At 44.0% G+C, this 22,029-nt stretch overlaps 1 protein-coding gene across 6 annotated transcripts; it reads right to left on the bottom strand.

Moving 5' to 3' along the window:
- Window positions 1–776: 776 nt before the first annotated feature.
- Window positions 777–16,042, bottom strand: Igsf1 (immunoglobulin superfamily member 1). Of its 6 annotated transcripts, XM_028764998.1 has the most exons (20): window positions 15,950–16,042; window positions 13,498–13,632; window positions 13,331–13,357; window positions 12,686–12,967; window positions 12,094–12,381; window positions 10,101–10,385; window positions 9,558–9,851; window positions 8,797–9,048; window positions 8,366–8,486; window positions 6,429–6,499; window positions 6,295–6,327; window positions 5,616–5,906; window positions 5,115–5,393; window positions 4,240–4,527; window positions 3,204–3,491; window positions 2,738–3,025; window positions 2,255–2,542; window positions 1,845–2,123; window positions 1,332–1,455; window positions 777–1,189 (listed from the first exon to the last, which is right to left on the bottom strand). In XM_028764998.1, exons 2-20 carry the CDS (start codon window positions 13,535–13,537, stop codon window positions 1,054–1,056), a joined length of 3,954 nt encoding a protein of 1,317 aa, XP_028620831.1. In that variant the 5' UTR covers window positions 13,538–13,632; window positions 15,950–16,042; the 3' UTR covers window positions 777–1,053. The 6 variants fall into 6 exon arrangements, with proteins under 6 accessions (XP_028620831.1, XP_028620832.1, XP_028620830.1 ...); XM_028764999.1 differs by lacking the exon at window positions 15,950–16,042 and having other exon boundaries at window positions 994–1,189; window positions 8,366–8,494; window positions 8,799–9,048; ... (1 more) ...; window positions 13,325–13,357; window positions 13,498–13,593; XM_028764997.1 differs by lacking the exon at window positions 15,950–16,042 and having other exon boundaries at window positions 994–1,189; window positions 6,295–6,341; window positions 6,425–6,499; window positions 8,797–9,075; window positions 13,498–13,593.
- Between the last annotated feature and the right edge of the window lie 5,987 nt (window positions 16,043–22,029).

Raw genomic sequence — 22,029 nt, 5'->3', positions numbered from 1 at the left:
GAGCAGTATCTGCTATTTCACAGTACTAGGAGGCAAGGAATTTCAGGGTTTCTTTAGGGTTGTTTTGATGCGTGAAGGGCTCATATATGTTCCTCCCCCCATCAAACATGTCTAATGCATGCTAAATTTCCATCTATGAAGGAAAATGGATGTTGATGCAGGAAAAAAGATCAAATGCTAAAAGTAAGAGGCAGTTCCAATTTGAGTCCTGGGAGTGACCCTCAAAGGTCCCCTGCTAAACACCATATCTGATAACTGCTTGCTTACTTCCAAAGATTCCACTACTAGACACCAGACCTTTGGAGAGACTGGAAAGGAGTGAAATATCCATTTGTATTAATTATTCATAATTACTATGAAATTAGTTAATACCCTGTGGTTGCTGATAAGTGTCACAACACATACTTGGTCAGGTTCAAAGTTCTATAGAGGGCCAGGTCTGCTGTTTGAAAGCCTATGGACCTAAATGTAACAGAGTGAAAAAAAAATGTGACTTCAATGTTTGTCCCCCTCATGTTTAACTTGAACAGAACACTGTCATTCAGCAATAGGATAGAGAGGCAGAAGAACATCATGTTCAGTGCCTATAACTTAAACTAAGTGGCAAACTGTTATTTGGGATACCTCCTGCCCTCCTCCTCCCTCCAATCCTTGATCTGCTTTCTCTATTAGTAGCAGCCCCATTTGGTCTTATCATTTCTGCTGTTGTAAATACAAAACAGAACAAGCAAACAACAAAACAAACAAACAACAAAAAACACCACTACCATGGTTTTGTTTGCAGTTAAATAGTGAATATTCTCTTTATTCAGAAGAATACATTTTTAACAGAATTGCATGCACCAGTAAATCAGTACAGTGAGAAGTTACAGGGATAAAGGAAACAGCTTGACCTGGTAGCGCTTGCCACTCCCAGAATCCTCTTGACCTAATTCAGGTGGTTAGAGGTCAAGAAGCAGTAACTGCTGCTGAATTCTAAGGTAAACAAGTGGGACTTCCAGGTCTCTGCAGGTAAAAGACAGAAAAGGAAAGCTCTTATAAAGGAGAGGGTAATTATAGTGGGACTGTCAGTTCCACGGAGACTTCCTGCGAGGCAGATGAAGGAGAGTTGGTGGTAGTGCCCGGTTCTCCTTCTTGGTTACACTCTTCAAGGACTATGGTCTGATCTCTTCCATCTGTTTCAGAGCCCCTAGATAAAGAAAAAGATACAAAACTAATGGAGGGTCCTGAAAACAAATTGTAGGGCGGGGCTCAGATGCCAGAAAAGTAACTGGATCATGGATTTTCCAGCAGCACTCCATTTCTGGAACTGAGCTTAGCTGAGTATTTACCTAGTCCGAAGTCGAGGCCATTTCTTCCACTCTATGGCTAGCACTATCCCCAAGGCTACCACAACCACCACAATCAGGGTACTTCGGACAATGTTACCCACAGTGCACTCTTGAGCAACAGGCCCTGTGGTATATCAAAAAATCAGAATTGTAGCTTAGCATATCAGTGTTCTTTTAAATATTAGGTTGTCCTCTCGATCTTGCCTCCCCAGAGCCACATGCAAGCCATGCACTGAGCTGTGGAAGAAATGATCAGTCAAGGTGCAAGGAGAATAGGCTGAGTCACTCAAAAGCTCCCTTCTGCAAGGCAAGAAGGCCTTAGATGAATCTATTCAGTATCTCTAAGTAAACACAAAGTCTGATTTTCTCCTCATCTTTACAAGAGCTAGGATATACTTGAGGGCTCCAACTCCACACCCTTCCTGTCTCCTATTTTGGCTTATCACTGTGGGAACTGTTCAAGATCCCAGGAGCAGAACAACAGGAACTTTCATGGAAGCATTATCCACTCACCTGCTGCTCCAACCAGCTCCAGGGCATCGCTGGGCTCTGACCAGATGTCAGGGTAGGCCTGCAGCCGGTAGCTGCAACTGTAGTTTCCAATGCCTTTCCCTTCCACATTGTCGATGACAAAATCTCCGTCCTCCGAGAACTGTTGGGGGGCTTCTTCTCCCTCATGTTCTAGCACAAATTCAACTCCTGGCAGGGGTCCTCGGCACTGAAGGGTAATATCCTTGCCTAGTTTGAACACAGTACCGGGCCAGGCTGACAGAGAGGGTTTAGGGGGCTTATCTGTAACCAAACCAAGAACACAGAGTTAAAAGAAGTGGCCCTGAAGCCCACTATTTCTTGTGATATTTGTAACCTTTAAAAGGCCTAAAAACTACAGAATCTAAAGGCTTTCCTGGGTTTCAGAACCTTACCGGTCACCCAGATCTCTAGAGAGTTGCTGTGATTTGAAGCCACGAGGGGAGCAGAATCCAGATAATAAACACAGCTGTAAACCCCAGAATCTTGATCCCTCACCACTGGCATCCAGAAGTCAGCTCTGTACCCACTTGGCCTCTGTTGTTCTAAGGGCTGTCGTGTCCCTTCCTTCAACAGGACAAATGTTGAATCTGGCAGTTCTCCTTGACATTGAAGGGTCATGTTTTCTCCAGGGGCTACCATGGGACCAGGCTGGACTAACAGGCTGGGCTTAGGGAGTAAACCTACAAGAAATAAACTGCTGGTCAGAGGTCAGCCACTTTAGAGTTTATTCCTCCATGACATCTCCTAGTATCTCATCAATAAAGAGGTAAGACTTCTGTTTGCCTCTATATGAGTTCTTAAAAATATCTTCCACAAACCAGTCAATCTGATCCTTTCTATGGTACAACACCCATACCATGGTTTCATCCCCTTACCAGTGACTATGAGTTCCAGTGTGTTGCTAGGCTGTATCTTGATAGGGCTCATCCAGTCAGGGTGGTAACAGCAGCTATAACGGCCTATGCTGGCACCAGATATATTGATGATAGGGAATGCGCCTTCATTACTAGTGGACCCCCAAAGCTGCATTGAAGTGGCTTCACCTTCTTTGTGCAGAATGTACCCAACTCCATGGACTGGTCCTTGGCACCATAGAGTAACATTCTGCCCCATGGTGACCACAGAACTAGGCTCAGCAGACAACCATGGTCTGGGGAATGTATCTAGACAGAGAACAATGATGAGTGAGATATGAGTATATAACCTTGTTAGCTGTCCTCCGTGATGATTGCTTTGTTTTGAATGCCCTCCATAATTTGGCCTACAGTTCTAGGAGACATTAACCCCCATAGTTCCTGCTCAATTGACCCTATACCAGCCCCATGTTTTGTCCATTCTTACCAGTCACCCAGATCATAAGGGGAGTACTAAGGTATGAGCCCCTGTTCGACATGGTTGTCTCATAGTAGACACAGCTGTAGTTCCCAAAGTCCTCTGCTCCAACAGTATGGAGGAGGAAGTCAACTGAAGTCCCCGAGGTACTCTGGAACTGTAAGGGAACATGAGTGCCCTCCTGTAAGAGGGCAAACCTCATGCCCTGGAAAATTCCTTGACAGCGCAGGGTCACATTCTTCCCAGGAAGCACCACGGGTCCTGGCTGTGCCAGGAGAGTGGGTTTGGGGTAGAATTCTAAAATGAAAAAGATCATAATATAAGAGAAGACTGTTCCCTACGCTTTGCAATAGCTTTTATAATGTTGTTATACGAGATGATATATGCTTATTGTAGAAAATTAGAAAATGCAATAAAAAACTAATGAAGAAAACATAATTTTACCAACTCAAATATAACAATTCCTCACCTACTTTTCCTCTTCTATTTTAACACATGACTATGTCCTTGGAGCTGAGGCTATATATGTAATTGAGACCCCAGTGCATGAAGGGATGAAGAGTCTGATATGTTTGTATTGCAAATCCTTTCCTATGACATTAAGCACCCTTTGATATGACCATTTGTAATGGCTGTATAACATGTACCTGACATTTCAAGGTTTTCTCCTGTTCTCTGAGGGCCATCCAGCCAGCAATCCCTGACAGCTCAAGAAAAGGCAGATATTCAACCCAAAGCTCAAGGCCAAGCCTAAAAAGGATTATCTCCGAAAGCAGGCAACTTGAGCTTGATTCTTGGATGGACACCCCTATCTCCCTCACTTCTTTCTTCAGATGTGAATTATTGGCCTCCCCTACTCCTTTGTTGTTTCTTCTTGTGACATGTCCTACATGGACAGTTTATTATCATACGCCAAGCACTGTTGTAAGAATGTTCTCAGTGTCTTTTAGAGAACACATTTCTTCCCCTCCCACTGGTAGTCTTTTCCACTCACTGGGGTCAGTGCTCCCCCACCCCATCACCATGAAGACTTCCCCTCCCTAACCTGTCACAATGAGCTCCACAGGGTCACTGGGCTCAGACCAGATGGAAAAGTCATAATAACGGCAGCTATAGTTTCCTCCATCACCAATGCCCACTGAAATGATCAGAAAGTGGGCTGTACTAGCTCCTGGGGTTCCCCAGGCCGGGTCACTGGATGCAATTTCATTGCCATCCTTGTAAAGAATAAAGCTCATGTGTTCACGGGAGGTGGAACAATTGAAAGTCACTCGGGAACCAGGAGTGACCACGGGGCTAGCCCATGTCTTGAAGAAAGGCTTGGGGTACATTTCTAGAAAAGAAAAACAAAACATTACAAAGCCAAATCAAGAAAACAGGAAGCAAATACAACAAAGGCTGGTTTTAGGAAGCAGTCTGCTGTATGCATTTTCATTCAGACATATGTACATTGATGGTTTTATTTGTTTATTTATTTGTTTTTATAGGGATCCCTCACCCCTGTCCCTCATTGCCTCCAGAGAAATCCTCATTGTCACTGGAACAGGCAAAGGAGTATATTGAAAGAGTAAACTTTCTTTGGGACTCTATTAGTTCAGAGCCTTGGTTGGCCCATCTGGATAAGAGAAGGAAATAGTAGCTGCTTCACCTCACTTCAAGATTTCCTCTAGTTAAATGAGATAATCGATGGGAAAATAATAAGAAAAATTAAATCACCCTCCACAAACCCAAGCTATTAATAACAATTATGGCTATTAATATCGTGCAGCCAGAGGCCCTGGCACTCCCAGTGCCACGCCTGCCTGGCTCTAAGATTGGACACAGGCTCCTAGTACCAGCAGCAAAGTTTGTGGTGGAGATAGGAGTGTCTATCACGCACTTTCCTGCCCCTCCTCCCCCACCCATCCTATTCAGTTCTACCTTTTATGACAAGTTCCAGGGGCACACTGGGCTCAGACCACTTGAAGGGCTGCATTTCTGTGTGAGTGCGGCAGCTGTAATTGCCCTCCTCTTTATCCTCCATTCTTTGAATTGTAAAGAAGGCTTCTCTCCCAACAGCACCAAGTTGCTGGACAGGTTCCTGCTCTCCCTTTTTATACAGAGCAAACCCTAAACCTTCCAGCCATCCTTTGCAGCGGATCTGCAGTTCCTGGCCCCGGATTGGAAGGGAAGCCGAAATGACAGGTTTGGGAAGGATGTCTAGAAAACAAAATGGAATGGCTAGGGGATCAAAAGTTTGGAAGTATCCAGGATGGGACACTCAGTTACTTTTTCCACAAACAAACGAAATGTATCTCTGAGTTCCTCAGTCTGCCTCCTCTTACTCTTTTCCTCACCCCTCCCCCACCCTCTACTCCCAGGAGAGCAGGAGTTCCAGGGGCATTGGGGATCTCTCCGGGAGGATCCACTGCTGTCTCTTACCTGTCCCCACTAGTTCAAGCGCTTCACTAGGCTCCGACACAGCCATCTCCTCCCATGAATGGCAGTGGTAACTCCCGGTGTGGCTCTGGGTCAGGGCGCCAAGAGGGAAGGCAGCCCGGACCTGCTCTGAGGCCGGACGAGTTGCAATCCACCCGGTCCCGTCCTTCAGTAACACAAACTCCTTAGTTGAGCCAGAAGGGCTTCTGCACCAGAGGGTTAAGTTCTTCCACGGGGCCAGAGGGAAGTTCGTCTCTGCCCACAGTTCAGGCTTAGGGGTTGGCATGATAATTTCTAGAAACAGCAGAGTTAATGAGGCCATCCTTTTGGTATTCCCCCTCCCTCCTTTCCTTTCTCTTGAAGCCCCTACCCAGATCACACGCCCCCTCCCTTCAATCAGAAGCCTTTCTTTCCTATCTTGCTTTTTTCTCCAGGTGCTGGGAAAAGGGGGAAGCTCCTATCTCAGCTTGAGCCTCACAAAAGTGCAGGAGCCTGAAGGAAATTTTTACAGGCAGAAAGACAAAGTTGGAGGCTGAATGTTGCCAGTAGCTTTAACAAGTGCCCCTTCCTGGCTGTCCTTCCCTCCCAACCAGTCACTCCCTGGGCACTGACACTGACACTCTGTAGTTATTTCGGATCTCCAGAGAGGAATGTCCCAGTCTGAGGCAGGAAAAAAACTCACCAATCTCCTCTGTCAATGTCCCATTGCACAGCCCTGCAAAAGAAACCCTTATCAGGTTCGTCTCCCTCCTCACCAAGACTGCCCCCCATCCCCAGCCTGCTGCCCAGACCCCTGTTCCACCCCTTTGTACTCACCACAGCAAAGAAGAGCCATGAGTATGAAGAGCATGGCGACCCCTTGAGCTGTTCCCAACAACCAGGCTTCTCTAGGGAGACCAGAAAAAAAAAAAAAGATGAGAGGAGTTGCTGGGATTAGGGGGAGGGCGGAGAGAAGGGGGCGGCAATTTATGTCATTGGCTTATTCACCACCCAATAGGGATTGGGTATGGCCAGGATAATGGGACATAATCTTTTCTGACACTGATGACATTTCTTCTTGAGGGCCTAACCGCCTACAAACCCCTTGCACTTCTATGACCTCCATGCCCCTCATCTCTGCCCCTCCCCCAGTTTGTATTGTATATCAGCTTTCCATGGCCCCTGATGAGGTTGCTGCAGCGGCAAATGAGATGTCAGGTGGGAAAGTGCTTTTGTATCTCCAGTTCTCGGAACCCCTGGAGCTCAGCAGCCCTGGGTGGTTGAGTGTGGGGGTGGAAAGAGCAACCTTGAGTGTTTCTCAGTCATCACGTTTAAGTTTGGAAGCAGTTGTTCCTATGGCAGTATTGGTCTTCAGACTGACCTGCCTCACCTGCCTCTGTTATGGAAGGGTTGCCTAGGCAGCCTTGATGAATTATCAGAAGATGGTCTGTCAGTCCTGAGCTAGCTTGTCAGAGAGTGGGATCTCTCCCTCCTCCACACTGATTGTGACTACAAATGTGTAGCACTGTTGCTGGGCTCTGCCTCCTGTACAATTGGGAGGTATAAAGCTAAAATTCAACTGGCAATTTTGTTTTCCTTAGGAAACAGTGGCTATCCTCAGCCTTTTTCTGGTCAGGAAAACAACTTTTCAGGCTGCTTTCTATGAAATCTAGATTCTGAACTTATTCTTTGATTCAGTGATCTTAGAGTAGGATAATCCCACTAGGAGCTTAGCCTAAAGCATATGAAATTTAGGACAGATCTATAGGCTGTAAAAATTGACCTCCCTGAACACTGTTTGAAAACTTCAAGGCTGTTTTTTTTTTTTTCTCAGAAACCATAAGTGGTTCTCCACTTGTTGCTCTGACATACTAACCCTCAGATCCCAGCAGAAAACACAGACACACAGAGTCACAATGATCTATCCATTATGTATTAACTTTCCCAGGCACACAAAGGTGGCAGACAGGTACATACGGGAATCTGAGGTTGGAGGGAAGTGGGCCAAATATTCAGGTGGTAGCACCTCAACTCCATTAAGAACTGTTATCTCTCTGTTCATTGTCTTCTGAAATAGCCTTAGAAAACCATGGGGATTAGGGAGAGCGATCAATGCTCCAAAGGACACTGGAGAATCTAAAGAGATGGCAGTAGGATCTTATGGGCTGTATTTTCTGGCTAGAGGAAACAATCTGATTCTCTGGCTCCATTTATTGTCTTATCAAATACCTATCCAGCTTAAAGCTTCTACCCTAAGAGTGCTCTGCACAGACCATAGGAATCAAAAGTAACAGAAAAACTGGTTTGTAAGGAACCTAGAATGGACTAAAATATTTTCTCTAGCCCTTGAATGTGAGAGGTAATGTTGAACAAAATAGGATGGGAATTAGATAACAAACTGGAAGCACCAACAGCATAGCTTCTTATGAGCAAGCATGTTCACACCATCTCAATAGAAAAGACATCTATAATGTCTTGTGGATAGAGCTGTTTAAGAGGAGATTTGGACACTGTAGGAGGTGTAGAGATCAGGGAACATGTTTCTGATTGTTCTTGTAGCCCGAGAAAACTAGATTCCACTTGGCTTGGGTAATGATCCTTCTGTGAGGTGAAAGAGAAGCAGATGGAATGAGAATGCCTTGACTTGTACCTCTAGATGCTGAGGAAAAACCTAAGAATGTGTCCCTATGCTTACTGCAGCTGGGGACTGGCCCATTCTGTAGACTAGGAGAGCACAGTCAGCTAGAAACAACAGGCTGAGCAAAGGCAATTACCTGAGTCTCAGTCTCCGACATTTCCACCGTATCCACACCACTAGCAACAGCAAGGAAACAAGCTGCATGGTTAGGGACACCTTGATAGCGTCACTCAGAATGGAATTCCAGGTGAGAAAGCCTGTAACCAGAGGAGACCAGAAGCAGAAACCATGATGGGGATGAGGTCAGACAGATAACATCATGGTGGGGAAGGGGAGCTTCTCACAGAGAAAGCTTCTGTTTAGAAGCTTGAGACAGATGCTTCTTTCCTGTTTGTGAAGAATAGGAAGGAGTCTTCAGAATATTCTGATCACTCCTTTGAGCTATTGTAGCATACTCAAGGAAAGTGTGCTTAGATGCATGGGTCCTGATTTCTAAGCCCCAACTTCCCTTCCCATATATCTGGGCACTGTTTTGGAATCCCAGGATATGAGAAGTTATCTTCTCACCTGCTGGCCCCACCAACTTCAGAGGCTTACTGCGATGTGACCAGATGTTAGGGTGTGCCTCAATACGATAGCTGCAACTGTAGGTTCCTGTGCCTTGCCCTTCAATGTTAGTGATGATGAAGTCTCCATCTACTGATAATTTTTGGAATGTTGTTCTTTCTTCCCATTCCAAAGAAAATTCAAGTACTGGATGAGACACTCGGCACTGAAGGGTGATGGTCTTTCCTACTTTGAACACGGAACTGGGCCAAGCTGAAAAGGAGGATTTGGGGGGCTTATCTGAAACCAATCCAGAGACCACAGTTAGACGTGACACTAAGTCAGCTCCCTCTCCCCTGCCAAATGTTTCACAACTCTCCATTTGGGATTCTCTCTTTTCACTTACATTTGGTTAATGACTTCAAACTTTGTGTATTTAGAGTTCTTTTCCCTTCTCCGTGGTTCGCTAAAGACTACTGGTTCTTAATTTCAATCAGGAAGACCTCATACCTGTAAACACTCCCTGGCTTGAAGGAAATTAATTTTAAGTTTTTTCATGACTTGCAGTGGGACTGTGTCATGCTGAGAGGCAAAGTTTAAGGTTAATCTCAGGAAAGAAGGTTCCTGAAGGATATAAAACCCTACACCACACTCCTAGTGTTTTCTCTTTAGCTCGTACCTCTAGGAAAGTGCACCAGCCACTAACCCCCTCCTTAGAGCACTGTAATAATAATAAAAGCAAATAGGTGACAGTAAGGTTAAAGCCAGTTAAGATCACTTGCCTACAACCATCAGCTCCACAGTGTTGTATGTTGCCATCTTAATGGATGTCTTCCAGGTAAGATAATAGTGGCAGCTATAGATGCCAGCATCCCTGTAGGTCACATTCTTTAGGAAGAATGAACTGTTGCCAGTGTTGCTGGAAGCATCCAGAAACTGAAGGGGCTTTTCTTCTCCCTCCTTATAGAGTGCAAGACCCACTCCATCCATCAGTCCTCCACACCTCAGGCTCACGTTTTGACCCATTTGAATCACAGGACTCGGCTGAACAAGTAGCCAGGTCTTGGGGAAAGTGTCTAGGATGAGACCCAAAATACAAACAGCCAGTGGTGAAACTCTCCACTCCTTCTAATATTTAGGGCAATTTCCCTCCTCTGTCTTCCAGGTTGTACTTTGCAAATCCCTTAGTATGGTGCACAAATTCTGTTCCTGACCACCACCCCCCACCCGCCACCACTATCCCTGGCTGGATGACTAAGTACAAGAGGGGAGAAGGGAGTCAGCAGAAGCTTTATAACCTGTTCCATAGCATACCCACATCTTACCAGTCACCCAGATTTTCAGGATATCACTAAGCAATGAGCCCCTGTATGACCCATCATAGTAAAAACAGACGTAGTGCCCTGTATCCTGTATCTTCAGATTCTGGAAGTAGAAATATGCCTCATTTTTTATTGGCTTCTTGTAGTAAAATGATTTCTTCAAGTCTTCCAACTTCATTAAAGCAAACGTCATTCCGTATATTGGCCCTTGGCACCTGAGACTCAGGCTTTCTCCTGGTGCCAGGATGGGCCCAGGATGGGCTGTCAGAGTTGGTTTGGGGTAGAGACCTAGAAAGGGAAGAGACCCTTAAGATACAGCTTGTCCAGTTCTTCCCTCGTCTATGTTTATTCTCCTAGCTTCTTTGGACAAAAGTGGTAATTGTGATTTAAGCCTCCTTCCTTCTCTTGCCTTAGATTTATGCCTCTACATGTATATAATCAAGGGTAAGTTCTCTTATAGCCCTTCCCTCTCATCCAACTCCACTAGCTCCACTGTGAGATCAGCCAGGTATAGGTGCTTGCCTCCGGGGACTGTCTACATTCATAATTCCCTGTATCTTCAGGTCTCTAAAATGACAAATATAGTTCTTCCCACGACCAGAAAATCTACACCTCTAAAAATGACTTTGATTCTATCTTGTAGAGCATACCTTTCACTGAAATATTGATGAAAGCATCTGAACACATTAATCTTGCTTTAAGACCCTACTTTCAACACTTACAGCGTGAGGTTGGAGGAGGGCAATAGGGAGATTTGGGGTAATAACTCAGTAAGCCAATGAAATCTGGCAATGGGGTCCACCGTCATTTGCATGGATTGTTTTTCTAAGGTGGCTGTACTATTAAACTTCAGCTTTGTATGACTCCATGTTATCTCCACTTAGATCCCAGATACTCATCCACTATGGAAGGATAAGCTCTGTCATATACTCATGGGAGCTTTTCGGATGTGTCATGTGGTCTAGTGGTATTGAGTGTAAATAATATAAAGTCCCTGCCAGCCTAAAATTTTAGAAGTCGGAAATCCTGGTGAACATAATTGCAGAAGTGTGTGTTAGTGTTGGAAGGGTGTGTGTACAAGCATCCATATTCACGGGTTAAACAATCCTTTGTATTTTGATCCTCAAGAAAAAGCTGTATTAATAAAATTATTAACTACCATTTATTGAGAACTTATGTGCCAGGCACTGTACATGTTATTTAGGTAAATCCTCACAACAACCCTGTGAGGTAGGCATTATTCTTAGAGCAATTTTTCAGAACCTGAAATTGAAGCACAGAGTGACATTGTACAATAGATTGGACAGATACTCTTATCCTGTGTTAGAATGCAGAAAACCAAAGCACCGAGAAGTGACATGACTTGCTCAACATCATACAGGGAAGCAGTGTCATGGGTGGAACTAGAAATCAGGGGTACTTTCTGTAGCATCATAATTTCCTTAGATCTATTTTGCTTGCAGCAGGAACTACATAAATGTACACAATTTTGTCTGGAATCATCCAGGGCGTGGGATAGAGAAGTTGAAGCTGGAGTGTGTTTTTCTAGCATCTGGGGGAGGTGCCTTCTGTGTTTCGAGCTTGGTACTGCCTTTGCTGGCTTTAGTGATATTAAACAAAGTAATCTGTTGCTTTCTTTCTCATTTGTTTTGTTTGTTTTACATCAATGGGTGCAGTGATTCAGTCTGTTTCCCACTGGTAAATATAATCATTTCAAATACATTTAAACTTTTAATAAATCAATTTTAAGACTGTACTGGCAATGCCTGGCACATATTAGGTGCTCAATAAATATTGGATGAATGAATGAATGATGATCAGCAAGTAAAGGACAGTAAAACTATGATAAGATGAAGTTACGGAATAGCTGGGTAGGCTCACAAATAAGCCAACGGATTATCTGCTTTAAAGCATGTGGGACTCTAGTTTGTAGCTCAAGAAGCCATGATCCCTGGGATAACAATTGTCAGATGCCAGCAGCCTTGGCCACACCCACCTGCTACCACCAACTTCAGGGGGTTGCTGGGCTCTGACCACAGAGTGGGGAGCATCTGGATATGAGTGCGGCAGATGTAAACCCCTTCATTCTCAGGTGCCAAGTTGTCAATGGAGAAGATGGCCATTGTCCCAGTTGGGACTTGGTAATCTAAGGGCTCTGTGTATCCCTCTTTAAACAGCATAAATACCAAATCCTGAAGCCATCCATGGCAGAGGATATTAACATTGCATCCAGGAAGAGGGGGAGTCTCTGCCTGGATCCAGAAGATAGGTTTAGGGAGTTGGCCTGGAAAAAAAAAAAGAATGAACTGATATGAGTTAAAGGACGGTGCTGCCTAGATAGCAGGAAGAGGCGAGATAGGCTTTAGATGAGCCTTCCCTGAACAAGCCTTCCTTGCCCCACCCTTCCAGAGCAGGATTCTTTACATGCATTGTCTGTTACTGGGTAGGCATGTGTGTGTTATCTGTGATGCACATATACGCATACATTTAAGGTAAATGAATCACTTCAACAAGTCCTTCCCTGGGATGGTGATTTTGAGTGCTAAGAGTGAGTGAATATTTTTGAGTATTTAGTTTTGCCATCTCACCTGGTGCTTCTAGCTCTAGAATTTTACTGGGTTTCGACCAGCCTTTCTCCTTCCAGTAGCAACATCGATAAAGACCTGTAGTGGACTCAGTAAGGGCACCTATGAAGAATGAAACTTGGAAGGTCTTGTAAGGAGGACGAATCCAGGTCATCTGTGTGTTATCCTTCAGTAGCAGGAACTTGTTGGATACCCGAGACGGGCTTTTGCACCAAAGTGTGATGTTCTCCCAAGGGGCCTGGGGGTAGTTGGACTCTATCCACAGCTCTGGTTGAGACTCTACTGCTGCCATTCCCCAAAATCAGAAAGATATTAGTGCTCAGCCTTTTCCATCCCACAAAGTGTCCCACCACACACCTTAAAATTAGCTCTAACCCACCCAGATGCCAATTTCTGCTTTCCTGTGGGAGTGGGAGTCTCTGCTCCTGTGTGGGTTTCAATAGAGGTGCCAGGGGCATATGTTCAAGGACTCCAACTGAGCAGGGGAATAGGCTGCCTTCTAAAGCAAGATAAAGCTTTGCATATTTCTTGGGAAATCAAATCATAATGGAAGAGGATCTGATTCCCAAGTAGTCTAATCTTTCTTGGGTATCTCAAGGCTAGACAGACAGGCCAGTACCTTAGAATCCCAGACAGGAAGACACTTACCCATTGAAGTTAGACCCCGATTGAGCCCTGAAAAGAGAATGGTAAGGAAAAGTCTGCTTTTCTACATTGCCCTCCAGTCTCAACAAGCTCCCCAGATCTCCCAGAAGCCTGCTCACAAGAGCCTCTCAAACATGGTCACTTGCTTCTCATCCCTTCCTTGTACTTACAAATGCAAAGGAGCAAAAGAGTGAAGGTGCGAAGCATCATGGCTGACACTCTAGCCTGTCCAGGCCTATGGGCCCTCTGGTGCAGGACGTGTATTCCAAGACTTGAAGGCTTTGCTTCTTAAAAGGTAGTAGACTCTAAAAGAAGACATTTTCTCGCTCAGGGTCTAGTTCTGTGATCACTGCATTATTCTTGACAACCTTACATTCCACTAGCTCCCAGGAACCTAGCTTGTTAATAAGGCCACTTGTCGCTTTTCTTCACTTCTCAGTCTCTCTACTCAAGATCTTTTCATGCGATCCAAGACTTTATTTTTGTTGAAATGTTTATTTGTCCCTGAGATTTCATAGGCACAGAAGGTGACCTTAAACAAGCCTGAAGAAATCCTACTGAGTAGGGGAAGTGGACCATGCCAAGAGTCACCTTTTGAGATCTTTTAATTAGATAAGTGCACAAGGCACTACTCACACACAGCATGTGCACGCATGCACTCACACATTTGAGTCATCCAACAACTTAATAAAAAAGGCATTATTACTACCGCTGCCATTTTGTTGCTGGGGCAAATGGAGTTTAGGGAGGATACATAGTTTGCTGAAAGTTAAAATATTAAGTGAAAATTAAAGTTCATTTTTAACTCCAAGGCTGACACTCAAATATCCAGAGACAGCATCTGCCCTTGCTCTCTCTTCATCATCTATCCTAGTTCATCACAAAGACTGTTCCCTGTAAGGAGTGCTTATAATGCACCCTTATTCCTTACCTCCAAAGCTTAATGCCCTATCTTGAGTACGTGTTAGTTAATCCAGCTGCCCCCACGTAGTTAACGAAAGCAGAAATTATCTCTCTTAGAACTTGCCCTTAGCTTCTTAGCAGCTTTGTTCACTACATCTGAAGAAAATGGAACCGTTTGAATTTGAAGGAACATAGAAAAGATATTTGGTTTCAGAGAGATTTTTCCATTTTTTCAGAAGTCACTCCCAACCATATCTACTCCACATACATGAGGTGGATCTTCTCCCTTCTCTCTGCAAAGTAACCATCTGCCTAGGGAAGGTGTAGCCTCCCAGTACAAACTCGGGAGAGTTCTCCTCCATGGGACCTCTACTCATAGTACAAAATCCAGTCTGCCTCCAGCTATGTGGTAGAGTGACGTAGATGCAGCTCCCACAAGAGGAAAAGAGAATAACTTTGTTTTTCTAAACTTATTGCAGACCAGCGGCCTCTAATATGGTCTAACACTAACAGACTAACCGTGAGCAAAATGGAGAAGTGGAAAGCTTCATTTTTCAAAACACCCGGTCTGTAGAGAACAGGTTGACACTGAGAAGATTCAAGAGCTGGGCCCTGATTTTCACTTTTTTGTGTGTGTTCAAGGATGCTTAACTTACAGACTCTGAACTTTTTTTTAATCTGTTAATGTGTATCTGGTATTCTTGTTTTCGATTACGGAAAATTAGTGTACAGTGCCAGGCATGCTGTACACGTTTCTTGTACACAGGTGTATTTTGTCTCATATTTCAAAGAGGGTTATAATTTGGCATAAAACCTTAATGAAACTCTTCCCATCCCAATTCCTAGAACCCCTTGTCCCCAATTTTCTCAGTGCCAGGTCAAAGCTTGGATACCACCATGTTGCTCTGTTTCCCCTTGGGGCACTGGGCCAAGATCTATTGGGGGAAGCTAGATTCTTTGCCAAGGAAAGAGTTCAACCTGGGATTGCACCCAGAGAATGCCCTCTGAGGATCCAGCCTGATCCAGCCTTACCACATGGACGTCTGGGTCTTGTTTCTTGGTAACTTGAGTAGGGTCAGAAAAGCTGAATTTCTCAGCATGGCTGACCACTCCTCAATCATTAAAAACAAAACACAACAAAACAAAACAGAATTGTATCATATCATTTCAGCCAAGATGATGAACCTTATGCTCAGGGAACTTAGGAACAAGCTCTGATGTTCAAAATTGGCCACGCCCATTTTACCCTTTCACCCCACCCCCAACTTAGGCAGTTGAGGCTATTTTTTTAACGGTCCCCTTGTACTCTACCCCAAGCACTTTCCCCACCATGAGGCAGCGCCGCAGTGCTTTCGAGAGTGATATGTACAAAATATCTAAAGGCTAGCCCCTTTTATAGCTTTAAGGGCTCCAGCGATCAAAAGGGTTGGGCTCCGCGGGGTGCTGGGTACAAGCATTGCTTAGGGTTTGGAGGGAAGACTGAGAAAGGAAAGAGGAGATACCCACATTGCTCAGAGGTTCTCATAGAGGCGGGGCTCGGATCGAGGGGGAAAGAAGGAGAGAGGCAGGGATGAAGGGGGTGGGGGGAAAGACTAGGGAGCACTTTGATTTACGGCGATTAATCACAGCACGGGGAGTCTTTCGGGGTTTTGTTTAGGATTTTGTGGCCAGTAATTAATCTTCAGCCTCTGGACTATGCGCTCATTTGTAGGTACTTACGGTAGTAGAAGGCCCGCTCTGAGGTTGGAGATTCTCCAGAGAGCTCCTCCAGATGCAGCAAACTGCCCAGCATGGGAAGAGCTGTCTAAGGACGGCCTCTCGGGCCCTGAGCCCCGCCTCCCTCTCTCCCCCACCCGCCTGCCGTCCCGCCCCAGCCTCCTCCCCTCCCTCGCTGGGCTCCCGAACCCACCTACACCAACTCTGCCTAGCACCTGCAGTCCTCTGACGACCAGGATTGGAACGCCCCTCCCAGCTTCCCGCCTCTCTCCCTACTCCCTGCAGAGGTTGTCCGAGCTGGAGTCAGGCCCCTGCCCCCTGCCTGTCGCTCAGAGCTTCATTCGGTCACTGTATAATGGAAGGAAGAGGGCCAACTCCCAAGACAGCTGAAGCTGTATTGTAGATCCACCTCTCTAGCTCCCCAATGCCTTTAAAGTGACCTCGGGTCTTCCTCTACTCATTAAGTACCCTCATGCATTCATAAATGTTTCAACATAATAGTTGAAATGCCTACTGTGTGCACTTTTGGCACTGGCCCTGGGAATTTCTAACCTTCAGAGTAACTGCAAGATAACAGCTCATTCTCTCAATTTTACTGTTGAGGAAACTGACACTTGCGGACAGTCGTTAGTAACTTGGACAGTCTTCAAAGTCTAGTTTGGGATAAAAGCCCAGGCTTTAAAGACATGAACTTTCAGAATTCAGTTTAGGTTCTACATTTAATAGCTGCGTGACCCCTAGCAAGTGAGTAAAATTCTCTAAGGCCTACTTCCTCTGTAATTTTAAATAAGATAGCAGAGTCTACTTTGCAGATCTTTAGTGGCTAGGATAAATCTCCAAGTACCACAGGCCTGACAGGCTCTAAGTTCTCACAAATGTAGCCACTGCCTGCTTCTGCTTCTGTTGTTAATCTGTAAATCCCCCCTTAACTGTCTTAGGGAAGTATATTTTTGACGATAGGGAGCAATGATTTGAAAAATTTTTGACTACAAAATATTTCTCAAGTTTTATTTATTTATATTTTTTGTGCATTGTGTGACTGGCAGAACTGGAGAGTAGCCAGGGCCTGGAACATTGTGTGGAGATGGGAGGCATCCAGGGATCTGTTCGCCACGTCCAAATTGCTGAAGCAGGCCCTCTCTTGCTCCTATCAGTTTATTACAGGCCAGCTGACCTTCAAGCTTCTGTATGATTCTCCTATCTTTATCTCTCATCACACGGTTGAAGTACTGGGATAATAAGTGTACAACACCCATATTGCTTTTTAACATGGCTTTGGGGGACTTGAACTCAAGTAAGGAGACTTATGCAAAAATAATTGGGTTTTACCCACTGAGTCAGCCCTCTGGCCTCATGAAGATTTTCTTGAAATGATATTTTTGGGGTTAGACGCTAGCTATAGCTCACATAAAATATGTGATGAGATTACAGTATGGTAACCAATGGGCTCATGGGACAGTTGATAAGAAACAGCTGAAGTTTCCTTTGAGTGCGGTTTACCTTCATAAGATATCTTGAATTACCTAATGAAAACCAATTTCGTCAAAAAAAAAAAGAAACTATGTGAAGACTAGACACTATGCTTTTAATGAAGCCATTAGAAAATCATAGCTTCATGTAGCCAGTGATAACAGTTGCAGGGTTCTGGCATTCCTAGATCTTAACTCAGCATTTCAAACTGCAGATTGTTGTGGAATGATTAGCTATATCAATATAAATATGCATTTCTAGGCAAATTATTTAACCTCTTAGCATCGTTTTTCTTGTTTGAAAAGTGGAAATAATAATTGAACTTACTACTATGCAAGATTTTGTGTAGGACTGAATAGAAACTGCCCTTGTCAACAACTACCTAGGGACTGGGACATAACAGGGAGCCTGTAGTACCACAAATGCTTGCTAAGTAGTAGTTCTTTGTGGCAGACCTTGTTCTGGAGTCTAAAGATACAGTGAGATCTTGAAGCTCTTCGAGAGTCTGTAGTCTAAGCATAAGTTATGATAGGGTATGAGTAGGGAACAACAGAGGACTGTTGAGAATCGGGGAACAACAACAGTTCTGCTCTGAGAAGTGCAAGCAGGTTGCTGTTACTCTGGGCCTTAACTAGAGCACTGGTTTCAGGAAAGACAGAGCAAGGATTTTGGACAAGTAAGGTGTCCTTTGGAACATGATAATGAGCATTACAATCTGTGAAACTGGAAACACTATAGCAATACGTTTTGGAGACTATTATGCTTGGCTGGCTTGGAACTCACTGTGTAGACTATTTTGACCTGGAATTCATGGTGATCTGTACCCTCCACCCCGTTTCCAAATGCTGGGGTTAAAAGCCTGGGCCACCATACCTACTTCTACCATTCAGTTTCTTTAAATGCAATGATAGTACCAGACACTGACCAGTTTTAACTCATTTAATCCCCATAGGTATATAAGGAAGCATCCATCATTACTGATCCCATTTTACAGACTAGAAAACTGAAAACACAGATAGTAAGCAAACTGCCTGAAGTTCAGGAACTGAGCTAGAATTCAAAGCTAGGTAGATTGTATATAGAACCCCATATTCTCAATGGTCTCATAGTTCCATCATTTTATGTCACCTTTACATTAAACAATTAGGATGAAAAAACAAAGTGGAACTTTTAAAAAAAATACACAGATGGGAAAGTGCTGTATAACTTATAAAATCATCAGTCAGATGCACTGTTAATAATGTGGGAAGAAAGTAATTTGTTGTATCCCTAGCTCTCTGCAAGTCTCTGGGCAGAAGCTTGTAGTCTTGGACCTGAATCTAGAGCCCAGTATTGCCCCATCTGGCTATGGAAGCCTGAGAAAGCAGGTCCTGGAGCTACATCGAAGAGAATACCACTCACTCTAGCCTTTTTTGCTTTGGGTCTTGAAAATGCTTGTTATTCAGGCTTCATAGAAGCCCCTCATTCAGACTATGGTTGGCAATTGAGATGCCAGAAACTCTGTCTCTAGGCTACCTAGTAGGTTTTGAGCCCTGTAGCCTGTAGAAAGAGAAGCATTCTCTGGCAGATCCCCCTGCCCAAAGAAAGCTCAAGTGGCCAAGCATTACAAAGCTAGCAGGAGGAGCCAACAGGGTCTAAGGGGTGGGAGGGTAGAGCTCCAGGGAGATGGACTTATCTGAATGTTGATTCTGCTAGTCTCCTTCCATCAGAAATCTAATATATGAGTCTGTGGCTGTGAAACACACACACACCCACACACACACACTTTACCCTTTCCCTGTCTCATACTCTCTCTCTTTCCTCCAAGAAGCTCAGTGGTTTTTCTCCTGGTTTAGTACTCTGAGATTTAGCAATTGGTAGGTAACTCTTCTTTACAGGATTATTTTGAGAACAACTAATCTTGTGGCTAATGTCTAGGCACCGTTTTGCTTTCTGCATTATCTAGAACTTGCAGACTGACATGGGAGATCCTACCCTCTTCTTCTCAAAAGTAATGAAACTTGAAAGTATTTTTGACCCACACTTCTCAGTTCCAGACCTTGAGGAATGGGTCTAGAGAAATCTGTCTGCAAAACCTTCACAGTCACAGTTTAGGGTTCTTGTGCCACTAGTACCAGTGGGAGTGGGGAGTACACCTGACACTTCTGCATACTTTTGGGACCCTTTTCCTTCTTCTAGGTCATGGTTTTGAGCCTTGATATGAGGCTTTGTGCCTTGTCTTATAGCAAATTGTTATGCCATGTTGGATTGACATTCCTGGGAGACCTGATCTTTTCTGAAGGGAAACAGAGGAAGATCTGGGGGAGAGTGGAGGTAGGGGGCAGACTGGGTGGAGTGGGGATGGAAATTGTGGTCAGAAGGTAATGTATGTAACTAATTTTTAAAAGGAAAACATCACTTAGTTATTACAAGGCATTTGTTTTTTTGCATAATTTTGAATTATAATAGATTTTTCTTATTAAAAAAACTTTTAGAGTCCTCTCTTAGGGATTCCTAGAGATTCTATGGTTCCCTTAAAACACCAGACGATACTGAACAGATTTTAAATATATTAAGTAAATAGTAGCAGAGGTTGATTTGAGAATGTTTCTGAGCTACAGAAGCCATCAGGTTAGAACAAAGAACAGAGACGATTCTGTGCGGCAGTGCTGAGGGGTGGACAAGAAACTCTAGATGAGCTTGGATGAGCAAAAGCATATTCATGAAGAGTCATAGGTTGACTTGGCAGGGATTCCACATAATCAAGTTTTTGATAAGCTGATGGTGTCTTTTTGTTGCTCTTTGTTTCTTTTTTGGACAAATTGGTCTTTTATGCACTGTCCCAAATAAAAGAGACACACAGGAGGATAAAATATCTCTTCCTGGGGATACGCTTAGGCTTGCCAACACACAGGAACATCAAATGTGTCCATCTTATCTCCACACTGTACTGAGTGGCCTGGTAGCAATGTGTCATGGTCAGATGACGTTAAGCACAGAAGTTGCAACTCTTGCAAATCAGAGGAGTGGCCCCATCCTATCCCACCCCATCACCCTGAGAAGACTATTTCTAAATATTTACTACAAAAATCAGCTTCTCCCAGGTGTATTTTTAGGATAGTAAATTACATTTTCAAAAAAGAACTTTCTCACCGCACCCCCAATACTGGTGGGTTTTGCTTTCCTCTCCCTGTTCTGCTTTATTGTGATAGTAAGGTAGCTGAAGAATGTGTAAAGATCAATGATATTCCACTCACATTCTAAGGATGAAGATATATTTAGCCATCCTCCTCTGGACTCCTCAGATAGAACTGCCATCATTTCCTACTGTGGAGAAAACGTAAACTGTAGATGAGACCATCTTGTGGGAGTTTCAGAACAGCAAGGACACCTAAGCAGAAAGAGTAGTCTCCAACAGTAAGGCCAGATAAGAAGTTAAGCTTTGCAGATGCAGAGGGAGAGCAGCATAGGAGTATTGGGGGTGAACTAACAGAGCTCGTATTTTAACATATTCACTATGTCCAATTATTAAGAATCAATAGAGGAAGATGCAGCTGAGAGTGTTTCCAGGACTGTGCAGGAAACTTTCTAGAATAAATAAAATAAAATCAATGGACCCAAAATAAAGCTTATTTAACCCAAAATATCATTGCAAGCCATATAGCAATAGATAGAGGCTTGCATGACCAAATCTCTGGGTAGTGCATGCCTAGTACCAAGTAAGTGCATGGTATGGTTGCCTGGGTGACATTGACTGAAGAGTTAATGGGTACATAAGAACAAATAATATTTGATCATGCTCCAGTATCACAAGGCCACAAGGTTATACTTGATCTATCTACCACTCCTTAACAAGGAAACCTTCTGGCATTATCCAATGCCTTTACATGCAATTGAGGAACAATGAGCATCTGAGTACATCAGGCCTGGGAGAGTATAGATACAAGGACAGAAATAAAATATAGGAGAGTGTCAAGGGTAGACTGGAGGTGTTTTCATAGCTGTCGTTCTCTAGGTTGGATGAAGTTATATTCAGGGGACAAAGAGGCCACCTAGCTGTGTGTGAATAGCCAGACAAAATGGGTTCTAGAAGAAGTTTATGTCTGACCCAGCCAGGATGTTTTGAAGTGCTGTTGCCAGGGATGTCCTTTCTACTCCACAGTCAGACTTACTTCCAGTGTGTCAAGATTACAGGTATTTTCCTGGAGGTCAGTGAGAAGGAGATGCCACTGAGGAATGAGCAACTCGTTTCTCTATTTACTTGTAATCACTTGTTCAGAGGGAAGTGTAGAAGTTGGCAATTAGGTTCTACTTATTGTATGATCAACCAATTTTATAACTTAAGTTAAAAAGAGATGTCTAAATTGTAAGAGCAACAAAATTTAACAATCTAAACACACCATTGCAACAAGGCTTACCATTTACATTCTGTTTCTGAAAATATCCCTTTACAGGCAATCATTTAAATGTTCAGTTCTTGTTTGCTTCCCAAAAATATAACTAATTTCTTTACTTCTTCTCCTCCTTCTTCTTCTCCTTCTCTTTCTCCTTCTCCTCCTCCTTCTCCTTCTTCCTCTCCTCCTCCTCCTCCTCCTCCTCCTCCTCCTCCTCCTCCTCCTCCTCCTCCTCCTCCT

Source organism: Grammomys surdaster, unplaced genomic scaffold (assembly GCF_004785775.1).
Source record: "Grammomys surdaster isolate TR1022 unplaced genomic scaffold, NIH_TR_1.0 147, whole genome shotgun sequence".
In the NCBI taxonomy this organism is placed as follows: Eukaryota; Metazoa; Chordata; class Mammalia; order Rodentia; family Muridae; genus Grammomys; species Grammomys surdaster.
This window is presented reverse-complemented; position numbering and strand designations above follow the sequence as displayed.

Bases quoted from the DNA above. Each gene is read 5' to 3' on its own strand.
- Igsf1 (XM_028764997.1), bottom strand. From the start codon at position 13,537: ATGATGCTTCGCACCTTCACTCTTTTGCTCCTTTGCATTT. The intron at 12,968-13,330 runs GTAAGTGTCTTC...GGGGAATGGCAG, and splicing joins TCGGGGTCTAACTTCAATGG to CAGTAGAGTCTCAACCAGAG. The intron at 8,487-8,796 runs GTGAGAAGATAA...CTCTGGTTACAG, and splicing joins GAAGTTGGTGGGGCCAGCAG to GCTTTCTCACCTGGAATTCC.